This window comes from Thunnus albacares, chromosome 4, assembly GCF_914725855.1.
Source record: "Thunnus albacares chromosome 4, fThuAlb1.1, whole genome shotgun sequence".
NCBI classification, from domain to species: Eukaryota; Metazoa; Chordata; class Actinopteri; order Scombriformes; family Scombridae; genus Thunnus; species Thunnus albacares.
In genome coordinates this window covers 10,304,168-10,324,095 of record NC_058109.1, presented here as the reverse complement: position 1 = coordinate 10,324,095, position 19,928 = coordinate 10,304,168, and the positions used below count along the sequence as shown (strand labels likewise).

General features: G+C 42.0%; 1 protein-coding gene across 1 annotated transcript in view; it reads right to left on the bottom strand.

Annotated features, from left to right (window-relative positions):
• The window catches only part of LOC122980710 (plexin-A2-like), a 78,121-nt gene extending 59,161 nt beyond the window's left edge, over positions 1 to 18,960 (bottom strand). The window contains exons 1-3 of the mRNA XM_044348999.1: positions 18,592 to 18,960; positions 5,817 to 7,159; positions 2,937 to 3,119 (exon numbers count right to left, since the gene is read on the bottom strand). Coding sequence (XP_044204934.1) covers positions 2,937 to 3,119; positions 5,817 to 7,040 — 1,407 coding nt within the window. The 5' untranslated portion in view covers positions 7,041 to 7,159; positions 18,592 to 18,960. The remainder of the gene's footprint in view (positions 1 to 2,936; positions 3,120 to 5,816; positions 7,160 to 18,591) is intronic.
• Positions 18,961 to 19,928: the final 968 nt, after the last annotated feature.

The following is a 19,928-nucleotide window of genomic DNA, read 5'->3' as shown; positions in this document are numbered from 1 at the left end:
ATCTCATTGGAAACTAATCTACAATGTCAATAAAATAAATAATATTCTTTACATCAGAATACTGAGTGAAGTTTAGAAAGAAGACCTGCCTGCAGGTACCGCTGGAAGAGAGGGGGGGCTGGTTTGGGAGGGAGGGCTGCCACCTTAGTCTGTAGCTAAGCTACAAGAATTTTACTAGTTTTATGATACATGGCAAACTAAGCTAAACAGTTCAGCTACATGCAGGCAACTTTCATTTTTAGCTTGTTTTATAGCAATTTACTATTAGTCTAACCAGCGCACTGTGGCCCTTTGAAACATACTGGCGGTAGATGGTACAATGGGGGCAAAGCAGATGAAAATATTACTTTTCTACACGTTTATGCTTGTTGAACAGGTGTTTTGATAAAGTTCTTATTGGATTTTTACTTGTAAAGCTTTTATTGCACTCACAGTAATGAGCATAGTTGTTGTCAGCTCAAGTAAAACGTTATCTTCACCTGGTTCATTGTCTCCACCTCTCTGCTGTCCACTCTGTGTGTGTGTGTGTGTGTGTGTGTGTGTGTGTGTGTGTGTGTGTGTGTGTGTGTGTGTGTGTGTGTGTGTGTGGAGGAGCTGAGTCCTACCCTCGGTCAAACACCGACACAGAGAGCAATGAAAGGGAAAACACTGATCCCCTTTAAGTGTGGCTGTTTGGAACAGCTATAAGCACTTTAGCCCTGAGACAGTGTCAGGCAACACATTGTATGAAATAATTCATTTCAAGTGTACCTCGGCCTTCGTCCTCCCAATGTCGGCATCTGATGATGCAGCACAGGCTGAGCAGCAGCAGAAAAATAATCTAAACTATCTCTTAACGAGATTAATTTAGACTTCAAATAGGAGGACCAAACTTAAACGTTGAACAAAAGGAAATCTAGTTCAGACTTTGAAACAAGGAAAACAAAAGTTAGACCCCATTTTCAAACCCACAAAATGTAACATAGGCTCAAAAAATCCATTTAACTATAAATTGTAGGCTTTAAAATAAGAGGAAAAGTAATGTTACACTTTGAAACGAGAACACAAGTCAGACTTTTAAAACAGGAAGACTAGATTATACTTTGAGGTTGCATATTATTTTCTCATACCTCATCAGGTGAAACATTTAGGGAAGTAACCTGAATCAGTCTAAAAGATACAGATAGAAGATACTACAGATTTAAAAGTCTAATGATTTTAATCAGCATGTAAAAATTCATGTCAAGGACACAGCGATGAGGTTGAAGTTCAAAGTCTGGGAAGTGGTCCTTTAAGTACTTTGTAATGCTAAAAGCCATTGAAACTAAAATCCAGCGGGACAGCGTGAAACAAGAGGCAGGCTACTAGAGCTGCATAATGTTACTTACAACCAATACAAAGAAACCGAAATGTGCTCGTCTGGTTCAAGTAGTGTGATGGAAATTTACATCTGTTTGTCTTTGTCTGGGAGCTCCAGACCAAAGGCTGAGGCACAAGAAGTAGTGCTTCGTGATTGCTGCACCTTTATCCAGCTGCATAATCACCATGATATATTAAACAAAACCAGTTATGCTAATTAGAGCATTAATTGAGGAGATTATTGCATTAATTGGTGTTAATGGATTAAAGATCATTATTACACAAATGTGCCATGGTGGTAAGACACAAAAACTATGGGTGATGTATCTCAGTGGTGTATTTCTCACCTGATGAATAGTGTTACATTTAGTTTGGTAGCAGAAACCTTTCATGTGATGTAAAACATTAAAGGGGCATTCCACAAATTTTGCACTTGAATTTCAGTTTACTGGTCATCGAGGGGTAGTTCACAGCCTGTAAAAGCAGTTATATTATGTCTTATATTATGTGTGTCTGTAAGAGCTTTAAGTCTCAGAAAGTAACCCAGATTATGTCACAATGATGTCATCAGGGTTATCTTGGCTTTGGCAGAAAGCTTGCATTATAAACTACTGGCATGGATTTTGAAAGACATGAACATTTATGAGACAGAGAGTGTCTAATGAAAAGATGATATCAAGTTGCATGATGTCAAGTGTAGATCCGACTTTTTTGGAGCTTGACTTGCCACTAGGAAGCAAAAATCAGCATATCTTGACCTCTGCTGCACTATTCTTCTGATAGTCTGTCACTTGCAAGTCCCCAAACTTTGCAGAAGTGCAATACTATATCACTGGAGTACACTTTTAATGTTGAATATATCCGGTTTTGTTATCAGTCCCTCAGAGTGCAGGAGCAACAGATTCTCTTTACACTCATTAATAGACACATTAATTCAACCTGACATTGTGTTAAAAGGAGGTGGGATTATTTTGTTTTGCTTTGCCCAAATCAATTAGTAGCAAGTGAGTGTAGCTGCTGTAGCGGTTGCTAGGAGCTGTTAACATTTTTCACAATGATCAAAGAAATATGCTGATTTAAGACTTGTAATTTCTGCCTGTGGACTTGCAACAACTTGTAAAGCTGTCAATGTCATCCACACCGTTTTCTCTTGCTGCTCTTTCATGGATGTAGCTAGAGAGCTAACTAGCTTTGTAGGAAAATGACATTCCAGTTCTTAAACCTGTATACTAAGATCTGATTGGTTGATTTCCAACCAGCGGAAATAGCTGTCAATTAGCACACCAGACCTATTTGAATTACTGAACAAATCTGAGATGTGTACTGCGATTCAGAGTTCAAGGATGATGCTATAATTGCATTGATGTTCAAAAACTGAAACAGGAAGATAACTGTCAGAAGAGGCAGAGATACTAGTTCACCAACAGAAACCTGAAGAAATCATCGTTGTATTTTAAATGCGGATACATGATGTGATTTGTCATCTGGCTGCATCTCTTGAGAGTCAGCAATTCACTGAAAACAACCAGACAGTCACTGAGTGTCTGAGTTCAGTGTGTCACGCTTGCCAGTGTCTGTCAGTGTATCGCTGCTCTCACCTTCTTCAGCCGTCCATTCCTGGTGCCCAGGAAGACCACGCTGTGTCCGTTGTAGACATAGGAGGTGATGGAGGTCAGTCTGTCCCTGCTCTCGGTGAACACCGTCCGACCCGACACCAGCTGGGAACCCCCCAGAGGCTGGTTTATATCCAGGCCGCAGAAGTGATCATCGATGGGAACAGGCTGCACGGAGAGACAGAGAGATGGCGAGATCAGGAGAGAATTAAGAGTATGAAGGCAGTAAGGTGTTTTTGTGAGGAAGAAAAGAGGAGAACAGACGAATGGAGGAAAGGATGGAAAAGGGGAGAGAGTGAAAAAGAAGGAGGAGTGAGGATGACAGATATAAGGAAGGGAGGTGGAGATAATGAGACAGAAGGAAGAGCATAAACGGGAGACAGAGAAATGATCGAGATCGCTGCAGACACATGCGAATATAAGAAGAGAACTCAGACTGACTTCCGGTAAGCCTAACATGCATTAAACGCACGATTTTCAGGGTTAAAAATTGTTACTTCAAAAGGGTTTAGGCTGCTGCGTTTATCAACAAGCCTCAGAGCGGGTGAATTTGCGGAGCGGACTAATTGCTGATGGCAAACACGTGAAGCGCTGTGTATTTTGCGCCTGTTTCTGTGATTTTTAGATCGCTTGATCTGACATCACACAAACACACAGCACAAGAGATGTCAGGTTTTGATTAAGCATCAAAGAGAGCTGCACGCTAAGCAGTCCTGTTACATCTACTAACATGCACCTCAAACCTTTTGCTAATTGCCCGTCACTCAGTATATAAATCTACCTTTTTAGGGCAGATAATTTCTTATTTCACATCCGCTACTTCTTATGCACATATCAGCCCTCGCTGTGCTTTTCCTTCCACTAAGCAATATACCTGAGCTTTACTGAATGTGATCAGTGAAGTGTACTCAGCGTAAAGTAAACAAGCTTCATCTCACCCCACCCGACTGCTTAAACCTGACCTCCAGTCTTATGATATGAATAAAATAAAATGAGCCAGTTCCTGTCTGCCTGCTAGGTGAACCCATATCTGCTCCCTTTTGAACCTAAATCTTGAACACATACAGTATATAAATATTTTACATTGTTATTATGTAATATTTATTTATATTTGTTTTAATAGTTGCATTCTTTACTAGGGACTGCAAAATTGCCTGCTGTTGAATTTTTAATAATTTTCATACCAATTATAAAGGAAGCATTGGAAAATATTAATTTTAGCCACACTGACAGTGCAGCTCTCTGGATGGCAACGTTGTTCTTCAACCACTTTGGTCCAGACTGAAACATCTCAACACTTATTGGATGGATTGCCAGTCACAATGTTTTGTACAGGATTAATCCTATAGTGACTTTGGTGATGCCCTGACTTTTGCTCTAGCTCCATCATCAGATCAAAGTTCTCACTTATTCAATGAAGTATCTCAACATCTGCGAGACGGATTGGCTCAATGTTTTTGTACAGACATTTGTGGTTTTCAGATGTGTCTTAATGACTTTGGTGATCCCCTGACCTGTAGTGCAACCAATGTTGACATTTGTGATTTTAAGTAAAATGTCTCAACAACTATTGGATGGACATTAATGGTCCCCAAAGGATGAATTGTAATCATTTTGGTGAATCCCTGACTTTTCATGTAGTGCCATCATCAAATATCTGAAAACTCATTTCATTTCATCACCCTAATTGCTCTAATTGGTGTTTAGTTCTAATTAGCTCTCTAAACTAAAATAGTAAACATTATACCTGTTAAACATTAGAGACTTACCGTTTGCATTGTAACTGCTGTGCCAGTCTAGAGTCACTAGTGTGGCTGTAGATTCTTTGTTTTGTTGTGAAATTTGCATTTATGTAACTTTTTTCTAGGATCCAAAAACTTAACAAGTGTCACTAAAGCAACAGAATAAATTTATCTTGGTCTTTTCATGCTATGATCTTAAGATAAGCATGTCTAAAATCGTAATGCATGTAGGAAAATAATATCAGTATCGACCTCAAAAATCCATATCTGTGCATCTCTAGCAACACTTGTTTGTTGAGTTAATCAAAAACCACAGAAACACAGGATCTAATCACATCTTAACAGGGCTGATTGTGACCATCTCAACTGACCACTGTATTTCATTTACAGTCCATTTTAGATAGAAAGGCCTTTGGTTAACTGCACAGTGAGAATTAATTATTGCATTATTATGTATCTCTTTCCTCTCTCAGTTGTTTTTATGAATAACATTACATCTTATTTGTTTGATGGCATGATGGAATCAAAGCACATGTTAGGAACCACCAGAGCGATGGATGTGATGAATATCATTGTTTTCATGGTTTACTTTCAACTTGTTTCCATAAAAACCACTCATTATGCAGAATTATAGCTTTCACAAAGGCATAGACTTGGACATTTACAAGAAAATCCTTTTTTCTCAAGATCAAGAACAGGTCTCAGAGGGTTCAAATACTGCTGACAGCGACAAGAGTAGAGGGAAGGAAATGAGGGGAGAGAGGGAGAGAAAGGGGAGGAGAAGAAGGCGGGAGTCAGTGCCCAAACCCCTGAATGAAATCAAAGCTCCATACAAAACTCCTCTGATTAGCAGTGGGGAATTAATCTCCTCCAGCTCTTCTGCTCTTGTGGGATCCTGAAAACCTGAATGGTGTCTTGAGCACAGCTCTGGCTGCCTGCCTATCAGCTATTTATGCTGCTATCATGGTTGTGGGATAATCAAACTTTCAGTAAATCTGTATCAATTCTGCTTGTTCCCATGTGTGTGGTCTAAATGTGTGTATTATATGAGGCAAAATCAGAGGGTTAACCAATGATGGTGATGAGGACATGGTTCGCCTTTCTCTCTCTGCAGTCCACCTACCGCCTTGGTACACTGCACGTCCTTTCCCAGCAGCCAGTGCAGCTCTAGGTTTCCTTCTCCCTGGTAGCACGACTGCAGCCGCTCCTTGATGCGCGTGTTGATGTCTTGAATGGTGAAGATGCAGAGAGCGGAGTGATCTGGAGGGTCATGGTACTGCTTCTGTCCCTTGGAGAACACAGCAAAGAGCACGTCCTCCTGGGCGCTGATGTTCAGCGACTTTGCCAGAACTCTGCCAGCCTTGGACAGGTAAGCTGCCTGCAGCAGACGGTACTCCTCGCCTCTGTGAACGCACCCCACAGGAAGTGACACGTAGGAGTGAAACTTCTTGTCACCTTTGCAGAGGCGAATGATGCGCGAGGTGTAAAACAGGTCGCCAGGGGAGCCACCAGCGGGCATCCCATTCTCTGGTGTCTCCGGCTGGACGGTCATGAAGTAGACGAAGCTGCCGCTAGCGAAGCCGTAGATGTAGTAGATGTCAAAGTGTGGAACGAGAGCCAGTGTGTCCGAGGGGATTTTAATGAGTGATGAAACAAAGTCAGTGTGAAGCTCATAGTCCAGCATGGCAGAGGATTCTGGGTCACGAGGCAGCTTGCGACTAGAGATAGTTGGGAAGTAGTCTTGTTTCCCTCCGACAGCTGTGCCAATGTACAGAGTGGCATCTTGACCCTGCGAGTGCACAACAACCCCGTACATCGTCCCCGTCTGGTTGTCACTCGACAGGTAGTGTTCTTTCTTATGTGTGGGCTCCACAAGAATGAACAAGTCGTCGAGCCTCATCAGCTTGCAGACACCCTGGTAGAGGCTGCCGCAGGCCAGCAGCCGGTTGTGAGAGTAGTCGATGAGCAACAGTTTATTTACGTTGTCAGTTGAGGCTAGAGGCTCAGAGCAGGGCTGGACAATGAGTGGAGGGTAACATGCTTTGTTGTCATATTCTGGCCCTGTATCATGGGACACCAGGAGGGTGAGGTTAGCCGACAACTTGTATATTCGATTGACAGCTCCGACGTACAGAGCCCCAGTGGACTGATGCACAGTCAGGTGGTTCAGCGACCACTCCTTCCTCTCTGATTGGAAGTTGTTCAGAGTCTGTCCGACAGTCGTCTTTTGATTCACAGAGATTAGAGTCAATAGCCAAAGCGCCACGGGCCATGACATGACCTTTAGAGGACCGTGACCTTTAGTGAGGCTGCAGTAAGTCCATCCTTTATCCAAGCACGTTCCCATCCCCACAGGGCTCAGAAAGATACCGAGCTCAGACAAAACACCTGAGATTGTATGTTAGCCAGGAGCAGGATTGCACTGGAGAAGATGAGCTGAAGTGCGGTCTCGTCCTTCACATCATTCTGAAAGAGAAGAGAGAGACATTTGTTTTAAGACTCAAAAGATTCTTGATTCTTTTGAGGGTGAAAAAACAATTTCAGGGTACCATTAGATACTTCAACTAAAAACCTAGAAATACAGTATATGTGCTTGTTTTCCTCTCTATCTCTGCTTAGTCAGACACATGAAACATCAAAGAAACAAGTAATCATTTGTTCAAACTGTCTCCCCATATTTACCAGAGATGGTCCAATGTTCCCACTATTAACAGGGGGGCTCATTATATTCGCCTCTTTGTAAAAGAGAACTAACTATGGCTTATTACTTGAACAAAGCAGTGACACAATGTAACTGTGCCTTCCCTCTGTTTGGGTGGCTAATTAAATGATCTAAATGTATTAATTATGCGTCCATATTTTGGGCCCCCTGTTTTCCTTTCTCCCCTCCGTCTTGTTCGTTTAAATGGTTGAATCCAGGAGGAATTAATCACTCTCCACTGCGGCCGACATTCCCAAATTAATCAGGCTTTTTCCAGGGATGGCAGAGAGTCATTAGAGATTCAGAGCCAGGCAGCATCAACCCTCACACTTCCCTGTTTAATTTCATTAGCATATTTTATGTAGATATTTCCAGGGGACAAACAACGTCCCTCAAACACATGATGGACTGAAGGATGGATGAGTTAGACACATGGCAAAGAATGGTTGATGCGTTTACTGTTTTCTTGTCATAACTATCATGTGATGTATTTTTTTGTCTAATGCAAGGTGTTTCTGCTGCAGATGAGGCAAAATAAGCTAATTTGGAACAATTTTTTTTTTTTTTAAATCTCAAAATAAAGACACATTTTAGTGGCATTGTAGAAAGCATTGTAGATAAAGTGGCTTCACATACACAGTTGCTTCATCGAAGTCCATTAATGGGGTAATAAAACTGCCTGCATAGGAGGACGGACCATGAATTAAGACACCTACATCACCCTAAATCCTTTCTATGTCTCACCAGAAGCTTCTCCAATCTGGCTTCCAACAGCTATAAAACCCCCTTTCTATCTTCCCCTTTGTCCTCTCCATTACTATGCCAGCAGCCCCTTCACACTCTTCTAATAATTTCTTTTTTTAAAAATCATTCAACCCCCACCAGAAAAAAATGCCTCTAAATTTCCTCTAAAGATATCTTGCCAAACGCTAGAAGGCTTTAGCTCAAAGGCAACTGTCTTTCTTGGCCGGAGCTAAAGTAAACAGGGTGTTTTCTCAGTGAGACTTCCTGGTATAAGTAAAGGTTAAATGAAGACAGCCATGTCAGATCCTAATGCGGGGGTCATGATGCGGTGGGTGCTCTCCATTGGCTGACTAACAGGACGTCCGGCTGAGTTGAGCGAGAGCCAAGGATGGAGCGGATGGACTGACACTGAGCTGGCTGGGCTGACTCCAGCTCCACTCCAGCATCTCCTGTCCATCTGTCCCTCCACGTTCACTCCAGAGGAGAAGTCACTGAAGTGTCTCGACCAACTCTGCTCAATTTGGCAGACTCTGTGTGAGCAATTCTAACAGTAATTGGCCATCGAAGACTAATATCTTTGACACACTGTTTCGCTGTGTTTAAATCTTTCTTAAAAGTTCTGTTTGCTTTTCTGTATTTATAACACATGACATTTACACAGATCTATACGGATCAATCTTAGTCACACTCTGCTTATCTCTATCTTTAAATGCTGCTTTAAATATTAGATGACAGAAGCTTCCTTTCTTTTCTTGACCATTTTTTGCCTGACTGAATACAAAAACTGTTTGCTTTTATTAGTTCTCAGAGAGCAGAGACTTGGCAGAACATGTTGGCACTAATATTTTCAGCTTCTTTATTTTGGGCAAAATTGTGTTCAACAAATTCCTTCTGAAAGTCCCTCAAATCATCTGCTTTGCAAGCTGATGGGTCCCTGAATCAGTTTCTGTATTGATGTCACCACGATTTTCTATCATTTGTCACTTTTTTTATGTAGAAACACGATGAAAAGGGTATTCAGGCATTTTGAAACATTTCAGCGGAAGCAGAGTCATTTCTGTGTTTTGATGGCCTATGAGTAAAGTATCATGAAAATAAACTCTTTACAGCTTTCATGCATTTGTTCTCAGTAAACCAAATCGTCTAAACCATTGGTCACCAGAAAGCTTTACTTGCTGCAATACAAACCTTTTTCAAGGGCTTTCTTCTACTTTTTTGATGTAGGTTGTTTTGGTGTGAAAGGAGTTCTTGGAATGGGACATAATGCAGCACAAGGCTGTTTGAAAGTGGGCGGGTTAGAACAGAAAAATCTGATTCAGTCCTTTGTGTCTGTTGTTGAGCTGCCACAAAAAGGAGCAGAAAAGTGATTTTGTGTTTACCTTCCTAGTTTACCAAATAAACTGGGGTTGTCTCTATTTTGTGGAGTCCAACTAAATCCCATTACTTTGAATTTCTTTTGTTCAAATCAAACTACAGACTTCCAGGTGGAGACCTTTGTTGGAAATTGCTTGTAATCTCATCAGAGCCTCAAGCGTCGTCCTATTCAACTAGAAATAATAAATAAGACAGCGCTCTTGAGGTCTGACTGCAAATAGCAGACCAAATGGTTTTGCAAAGTCAGGTTTGAGTCTGGTATGACCTTAAACAACAGCTGTGCCACCCAGATGTTAATTCAGTGTTGAGAGTCTCTGGTCAAACCCTCTGAAGAATTACAAAACAGGGGAGAAAAACAAGAAGAGAAAATAGGAAGTGCTGGTGGCAAACGGAGCCAGGCAGGCAAGCAGCAGCCTCATCGTTTCATCCATTTCTGTTCTGCCGGCTTTGGTCACGTCTAAGGCGTGCAGTCATGCTGCTCAGTGTTTACCCTGGATTATAGAGACAGCTCTTCACCCTGCGCAGTCCTCCCTGCTGAATACTCCGCCTCGCCACTCAGACACGCTCCAGCCCAGACGTGACTCATTCACACTCACACACAGGAACATGGTTTGCTGAGGCCTCTGGGGATGAGGCCTCTCAGCAGGCACCAATCACAGTGCGGAGTAGGGAGAAGTCAGCCTCTTGTGCTCCATAAACACGACCCTTTGACCTGGATCGAGATCAGTAGAACCAAATCCATGCTTTGAGTTCAGCTTTTATTGGGGTGAAATGCTGTCATAGCTTCTGTAGCACCCTGTAAGGCATGACTCATGGGACAGAAGGGATGGTTAGCTTTTTTTTTTTTCTTCTTCCTTGTGTTTGTTTGACCCATCTGCCATCAGAGATGAAGTAAAATGTTCATATGGGATATTTCTTTGTTAGGCTGTCCATGTGCATCATTTTCCCTGCTCGCTAGTTTTATAGCATGAAGCTGTGACTAACAAAAAGTCATTTTTAAGGTAAATTTACAAATTGTAGTTAGTTTAGTATAAATTCAAATGATCTGATGTGAACACTTATCACTGATGGTATATGAGAACGTCATGAGTTTTTTGATGATTTGCACATTTTCTGTTGTAGTGGAGATTTTCACCTTTGTGAGCAGAGACATATTTAGTTTATAAAAGCCTGTTAAAACCCAGAGGATAATGTCAAAAAGCATTGTAATTAAATTAAAAATATCTGTGTTTTTGAAGCATTTAAATTTTGGAGCTATGTGTTGTGTTTTTAAACACCAGCAAGAGGTTGGTTACAATATAATATTTTCTTTTAAAAGGACAGATTCAGCATGAACAACTTGGTGTTCAAGTTTATCTTGTTTAGGTTTTGGATTATAGATTTGTGAGAGATCAGCAACACTGTCGACAGACTGTGTCATGATCTCTCTAAAGGTCAGAAGATTCATCTCAGTTCTTACACTTAGTCAACAATGGGAGTCATTGTCACTGGCATCAGAAGTGATAAAAACATGTTTTTGTTGATGTTGTTTTTTACGGTTTAGATTTATAAGGCTGCATAGAGCAATAACAGTATAAGACCACAGCGGCAAGTGTCTGAACTACAATAGTCATATCAGCTTTTGTCCTCATGATTACAAGCCGACTGGGCAGAAAGGCACAGGGTTTTTGGTGTCAGTAGGTTTTCCAAGACAGGGCTGCTGATGGAAGTTGAAAGTATTTCTTTAAAGTTATTGCATGAAAATTAAGTTTTGGCTGCAGCACTTTTTGGTACTGCACTGTCATTATGGTGTCTACACAATACTTACAATATGTAAACTCACAAGGCCTGATTGGATACTTTTGTCTGGGGTTTCCTGTGAATTCACATGGGCGAGTCATTGGGGGGAGGGCCAGCGTTGTACACATTACACATGAATGAGCTGGGAGGGCGCCAGCCGCAACAGAACTTGACTTCCAAATGAATAAATGAAGGCAATTAGTAGATCTGTTTACAATGTTGTGGAGACAGAAGTAGGTCAAACGTGGCAGAGACAGGAGGGAGGAGGGAGCCAGCAAGCCAGAGCCAGGGGCTGTCGCTGGTACCTACAGTGATGAGTAGGGGAATTAGGACATGAAAATGCCGTCTTTATTAACGATGACTTTTAAATGAATGTCATATTGAATCACAAGGGACCGGTGGGGTTTATTAGAAAAAGCAGTGTTTTGTGATCAGTCCACCGTGTTTTATCTGTGGCTGCGTTGTAGAGGGGGCAGCCCAGGGCGATGGGCTCCCGCCTCATAAGACCCCGTGACAGAAACACAGACTAGGCCCTCAGAAGGCATAATGTGTAGTCTGGATGCTCACACTGCAGATACCCACAGGATATCTTCACTTTGATGCCGCGCAGTGAAATTTTGTGACAGTTGGCCTGTGGTTAATTTTCATCATTATGTTCTACAATGTTAATTCAAACAGCAGTGTTTCCCCCAGACATTTCTCTCAGTGAGGAAGAAAAAAAGTCATACAACCAACAATTTGTGAGTATTTGCTGGAAACAATGAGAATTGCTGCGAATTAATTTAGTTAAGTTTGGAGGTCTTCTGGTATGTCTGGGTTTCCTGGCATGATTTTACATGAACAAAACCAAACAGTAATTGCCTTTTTCCATACTTGTTTAGTTTATTGGTCAGCACAGATATTGCAGGCTTTAGGACTCTCCAGCCAGCCACTAATCTTGATGGTAGAGTAGCGGAGGATGTCTTGTGGGAACAGTAAAACAGCACTATGTCATTGCAACACGCTCTACTCCTAATAACTGCAGGACGCTGTGAGAGACCTGGGCAGAGGCAAATGTGACATGGGGGACCAATTCCAACACATCACCACAACACAGTCAGCAGCCTCTTTTGCGATGCATGCCATTATCTCAGGGTGTATGCATTATACATGCAGATACAGTACTATATCTGAAATTGCTGTTAAGAGCAGGGACCAGATCAAGGGCAATGCTGCCACAGTCAGATTTAACCATGCATGCCTTTCTCCTCCCTTCCCTCTTCTCAGTTCTGTCTTCTATTCCATAAATCTCATTGTCGGTCTTCCCTGGTTAATGGTGACCTCAAGCAGGCTTCTCTCAACTGCTGAAGCCCTCATGTTGCATATATGATGAGCAGAGAGGGGAAAGTCAAAGTGACCTCTGGCGCTGTGATGAAAACCCATGCAGCCTGGGTGCAAAAGAGGGTCTTCTATAATTTAGCGAGCGCAGAAGAAGACAGAGCGTGCTGCGTTTTCTTTGGAGCCACGCAGCATGTGCGTGTGAGCCGTGCTGCATTGGCTGCCCAGCACCCCTCATCCTTAACATCGCTTAAGTGCAAGAAGAAGAACAAGGAATAAACAGAAGAGTCTGACCGAGGCTGGGAGTGATCTCTTGATGGTACAACTGAAGGGAACAGAGAATGAGGGTGATAAAATGTGGGCTTTACTCACTAGTCTGAAGATGAGTACGGAACAGCTCTCCACTTGTGTTTTTTTGTACTGTAGGACCACTCTCTCTTAGCCATTTTTATTTGGCTCAATGGCTACCAGCCTGATATTCAGCCGCTTGGCTGTAATTTTATTGTGCTCCCATCTTCTGAGTTTCTGCATTTTTTTTTGTCCGAGTTGACATTGCTCATTCTGTAGAACAAAGCTATATTTCTGCTCAGACTGATTCGGTTACAGATGTGCAGGGCTATATTGCTTTTGCATGCATAAATCATTGAGACCTGACAGGGAAAATGCATTACATTTGGCAGAGTCTAGACCCCAGCGAGTGTATGAATGAGAAAAATAATCAAACACGGTGATGCAGTGGATCCATGTGAAGCTGTGAAGCACATATGTCCATAATTCCCACACCACTGCACGCAGAAATCAAAGAACTTATTCCAAAGAAGCCTGTATGTTTCCTCGGCTTCCTCCCTCTTCGCCCATATGGCTTCGTGGGGTGGAGGATGCCAAGGTTGGAGGTAGCTGGCACGAATAATTACGATCAAAGAAATTACAATGCAAAAGGAACAGCTGCTACCTCCACTGCTGACAAATCACTGTGAGCAAGAGGAGACAGAGATAGACAGCGAGCAAGAGAGAGACAAACAGGAAAGAGGAGGAGAGATGGTGCATGTTGTACTATTCGACAACTTTCCCTCTAAGTATCTGCTGCACCAAAACCCATTTAACATTTAATCCGCAGTGCAAATAAGGCCTTGGTGGCCATTCACCCAAAAGCTGTACAAATACAAGCATCTGCCCAGATTATCTCAGTCTGTCTCTATGGTCGGCTCAACCCGGCTTGTCCCCAATTCTAACCCACTCTGAAACTCTATCCTACTTCCAAAGTCTCTGACAGCGATTGTGGGCAAATGCATAGAAATATCCCCAATGTTCAGAAATAGAAATAGCCTGGTTAAGAGTACAGTACCCTAGTGGGCCAGAGGTCTACTAGGATTGCAAACACAGGTGAATTTGACAGAAATAGAAAGTCACTGGAGGGCAAACGAGGTGCAAGTTTTTGAAATCTTTTTTCAAAAAGCACATACAGGGGTAAAGAATTTACAGCGAACACACAGATGAGAACTCTTCCCATCACTTTAACTCGTCCCTCTTGATAGGATTTGATTCTCAAATTAAAATTGAATTTTCTAAGTCTATTAAGTAAGTCCAGTCCCACCTGGTTTGTGGCTGCCAAGGGCTGAACACTCAAGCAGTCTGAGATGTAGTCCAGGTGCTCTGGGATTCTGGGACATGTTTTAGATAACCTGATGGGGACCAGTTTGCAGATGTTCCAACTAAGCAACCACACTGGGCGTTTATAATGGAACTGATGACTTACTTTCATTGTAAGACTAGCCCACGCATCTCATTCAGCAGGTGTCTACATGCCAAACTGTGACTTAAACATTGTCCCAGAGGCTCTGTCATTCAAAGTCACAAGGGAAAAGCAATTTGATGGCTTCTGCAATTCAACACTTTTTTTTTGTCATAATCTCAAACTGTCACAAATGCTATTTTCTTGTATGCTTTGAAGCTTTGAAGTTGCAGGTTTTCTATAATGGAAGGGATGGGTGCAGAGATTGTTCAAAAGTTTTTGATGTTATTATTTATTGGGAATTTCAACTATTCTTACCTACATCCCATTAAAGTAGTACAAAGATGTCATTTTCAAGAAATGGAAAATTATTTGAGTTTAAGGCATTAGCTGAAATTGAGGGAAATGGAAGATTTTAAGTGAAGGGACACAGATTTGCCATGGCTTTACCACATTAAGTCCAATTTCCATACATTTTCTCTGAATATCTCATGTCATAAAACACATTTTCCATGACCAACATTTGCATTTCTTTCTCTATATTAAAATGTCACATTTTAATTAATAGCTAATTTGAATGTTCCAAGTCTCATATTTTTTTAGCTCCCTCATCATAAGATGTATGAAGTCCAAAATTATATTTTCAAAGGCTGCAATCATCCAAACCTGACACAAGGGAGTAGTTAAAGGGCTACTGCGGAAATTTAATATTACACTTCCATAAAGTTGGAGACTTACAGGAGATATATATTTTTTAAAAAGCATGGTCACAATTCATGCAACAGAGGCAGAGACATCCTGACTGTTGGTCTGTAATATGAGTCAAGCTCCAAAAACACAGGATCCCTCACTTTTCATTATGCAGCTTGAGGGCATTTTTTGTTAGATCCTCTCTGCCTGGTGAATGTCCATGTCTTCCAAACTCCACGTCTCACATTTGTGGAGCACAGTTTCTGTTACAAATTTGTATTTTTACAGTTATTTCCTCAGACATTAGAAATCTCCTCCAGAGCCACAGAGTACATGAACAATAGGCTGAGTAATACTCCTCGAAATGAGTAAACTCATGTGTAAAATCATGTGTAAAATCATTGGACTACCCTTGTAAGAAATAAAAGACTACAAAGTTTTCAAATTTAAAAGACACGTTAACACTTTTTCCAAGAAAAACACACATCTAATGTCTTTGAACTTTGTCACTTTTTTTTTTCTATAACCATATGTTGGCTGCTTACCTTGAGACACACACCAGTGACAAAGAAAATCATGCAAAACACACACATCAGCAAAGTTATTACACTGTTTGTATCTACAACGGTGTGACAATCTGGAGGCGATGCACCATATTGCAAGACCGCCATCACTGCATGCTGAGTACTGCTAAAGCTGCCATCTGGCAGGTGAGTTGCACCCTTTCCACTTGTACCTCTCCTCCCTCTCACTTCTCTCCTTCACTGTTTGTCACCACCTCTCTCTCTCTCTCTCTCTCTCTCTCTCTCTCTCTCTCTCTCTCTCTCTCTCTCTCTGATCTGTCTGTCTGTTCCGGTCTTTATTAGTCTTTCTCACTCATGCTACATATCTTTTTCCACCATTATCAACCTGTGCATCCAGCTCCCTCCAGGCCTGGAATCACACACTGAAATAAGCAGCAGCATGAAGATTGAAAGGGGGATGAAGGAGAGAAATAAGTAAGGACAACGGCATATCAGCAGTGCTTGGTGATCTGCAGTATTTTGCTTTCTCTCTCTGTTTCTTTCTTCCTCTCTCCCATCACTGTTGGTTTCATATCAATGTTTGTGTCTCTTCTCTTTTTATCACTTTCAGTCCTGCACTCTATTGTAGGCACTCCTATGCAAAGGCAGGCTAGTAAATGCACACACATATAATAAGCACACATGTGTGAACGCACACACATACAGTACATGCATGTAGACGCAAACACTAACACACACAATGCACACACTGGGGGCTCTCCTTCTTCCTCCTCGGGCTGTAGCATCTGAACAGTCGTGTTTAATCAGTGTCTCTGTGGGCAACGGGGTAGTGGTGGGGGGAGGGTGGGAGGGTTTGGAAGTGGGGGGTCTCCAGCTATGGGTAGTAGCAGTGAGCTGCTGTGCACTCACACACCGTGTAATTGTGTTACATACACTAATTTGCCTGATGTACTATTGCAGTGACTGTGCGTCGCCTTTGCCCCTGACCCACATCGCGCTCCCTGATATTCAAATTACTTCAAAATCAATGTCACGGATTGAACTGGTGGTCATTTAAATCAAAAGCTGTTTTTCGCAGTGTAGTGCTGTGTTCCTGATTTCTTTTTCTTTTTTCATATCTTCTCAAACATTCAGTATAGCTCATTAATCTCTGTAGAAGTCTGAGATAACACTTAACTCCTGGCTTGTGGGTGAAAATGACAGAGACAGATGTTCTAAATTACTTCACCTACACTGGTCTGGCGTTGGCTCCAGGGTCAAAAGACTCCAAAATGATGCAGTTTCAACTGCAATCTCTCTACATTCAAAACTACTGTTACAAAGACTGGTAGAGGTGAAGGAATTACAACCCTCAGCAAATAGAAATCAATGAACAATCCAACAGAATCCCATTTTTATGCTTCATGGAGTTGGATGTGTCCTACTTTTATCTGATATACTGTGCATCAGTCTGACTCTGTTGTGGAAAATAGTATAGATTTGTACGATTTTAAAGGGTCTGTTTAGCCAGATTTTAAAAAAAAAGTTTTTTCTCTCCTACCCCTACTAGTGTTTAGTCATTCAACTAATATATCTGCCTCTGAAACCTCAGTCGCTGCCAAAAACAATGAAGGTGAATGGAATTCTGTTTGTGCACCTCAAAGCACTGAAAAACGACATTTAATAAACTCAACGGCAACTTGTCTGTCCAGAAACTAATGCCCCACTTACACTGGATAATTCATGACATTTATCGAGAGTAAGAATAATTTCTTCATAGTTCCAGTGGCAACTGATCATAATGAGGTCCGTGGATAACCCAGAGTAAGTCATTTAAACATATTCTCTTGTACTGTGGTGGCAGCAGAAATCTCAGAGACGATCTGCATGGCTTGAAACCTCAAGGAATAAGGGGAAAAAATAGTCTTTTTATATTTTGGGTGAATTGACCCTTTAAAAATAAGTCTACTTAGGCATTTATATTGACTCCTTAGATGATAAGCGATCATCACAACTTAAATCTCGGTTTTATTTAATGCTGTCAAATGCTGCAAAAGAGAGAAACAGAACTAATATGGAGACTCATTTAAATTCTAAAATTAGCAGGCAACTGATAAAGTGCCGGAGCTGATGACTGGCATGAACACACCAAGAGAGAAGCCAATCTCTCTCTCTCTCTCTCCATGAGAGGCTTTACCCACTCTGGAGGGGCCTGGAGAATAAAAGCTAGTCCAACTGGCCGGCCAGATAAGCCAGACCAGAGAGAGCATACAGACAGAATAGGGGTTCATCTGGTTTGCATGAGAGGTGAGAGTCAAAGAGCCGTGAATCCAACAACCAACCCTCCTCGCCCCCCTACTACCAACACCCAAACATACACACACACACATACACAGACTGGGGCTCGAACAAAGATTCACTTGGTCAACAGCATTGTTGAGGTTGGCACTGCTACAGCTGCGTGTGCTTTAGTTCTTTTCAGGCTCAGCCTTATCACCATCCCAGTGGCTTCTGCTCTGCCCCTGCTGCCAAGGCTGCAGGAGGCAGGCAGGGCAGCAGTGGAGGACTGACTATCTCCAGGCTAAATCCTTCACACTGGTATTCTCCTGATGACCAGTGATCTGATGCACTGCCCAGAATAATCCACACGTGTTAAGAGTTCTGGAAAATCTGCACAAACAGGCTGCTACAGCAGGCTTTGTCTAAAGTATAATGAAATTTATCCCAGTGATAATGCAATTATTTGCACCAAAACTAACACATTGCTGCTCTGCCTCCTGTCCACGAACCTCATTGGTACTGAAGCTGAGGCATTTACAGTCCTCTGAGCATCAGTTCGCATCTGTTCGTTATTACAGGTGGCCGGTGGAGACACATATTGATACTTAACTCATGTAACATCCTAAATCACACCTTGACTCAGCGTGTACAATGTCACTGAACGTCTTTCACTGCGTCCGAGGCGCGCAAAGTCTACCCAACTTTACCTTTCTGTACAGTGCTGTGCTGCACTACAGGCTGCTGCTCAGCCACAAACAGTGAAGGATAGACTACTCACCTTGAAATAAGAGGAGACTCATTCATGAGTAGCGCAGATCCGGTTATTTCGTTGGGATTTTTGGGGCGGGAACGTCCCGCGTCTCAGTCAGTATCTCAGTCAGTCAGTGAATGTGTGTGAATGCCAAATGTACCGAGATAAACTGCCGGTTAATTTAGACTACGCGCTGCCTGTGAAGTCATCTGGACAGCAATGGGCATCTCCCTGTCAGCCGCTGAGAAGGAGACGGTATCAAGTGACCCTCCCGCCTCGTTCAGGGATTGATCATTTTCTGTAACAGGCTGCCACATAACCTCTCTCTCTCTCTCTCTCTCTCTCTCTCTCTCTCTCTCTCTCTCTCTCTCTCTCTCTCTCTCTCTCTCTCTCTCTCTCTCTCTCTCTTCCTCCTCCTCCTCCTCTCTCTCTCTCTCTCTCTCCCTCGGTGTGTGGATGTGCCGGTGCTACATGAAGTCACACATCAGTTCACTTGCACCTCACGTACAGTGTGCGCTGTTAGACCCAACCTCCGTCGCGTCATTCTTTGGCACAACTTAGCGCATTGCAATCACATTTGATGTCTTTTAGACATAAGGTGGATCCTTCAAGGTGTTTGTGCGTTTACGCATAAAGGCAGATGAATATTAACCATTACTAACATGCAGAAATATTCAATTAATATAACACATTAAATTGAGATTCAACTGAAATATATTTAGAATTATATGTATATATAATATTTAAATTGACCTGTCTTGCCTGTTATCAGCAGCACACAGGATGAAGATAATGTCAGTGTCAAAAATAGACCTATTTGTCAAATTACTCTACATGCAATCTACATGCATTTGTTAAGCCTCCCACATGTAAAAATGTGAAAATGTGTTGTTGAATTTTTTGATTTTTTGATTTTTTGAAACATGTATCCACACATCCTCTGTCAAATAAAATGTAAAATGTGGTTTGGAAAAAATTTGAAAGGAAATGATGTTGCAACAGCATCTTACCCGCTGGTTCCGCCCACTCACTCAGTCAGATAGAGACAGACAGTCAGGCCTATTTCAACCATTATAAAGAAAAAGAATATAGCCTTTCACATGTTTGACAATGAATTCAGATGTGTAGTTTTATACAGATGTCAGATGCACTCAGCAGCTGCACTCCAAGTTTCCTTTGAAGCACTGCCATCTGTAGGCTGAATAATGTAACCACATAGCTCTGTACACAAAAGCTGTAATCTAGAGCCTTTGTTTTACTGGAAGACTCATTACTTGAGTCATGTTCATATTACCTCAGGTAGAAGTTCAAAACACACCCCACTGTGACTATAGAGTAAAAGGGTGTATTGTATGATAGCCTTG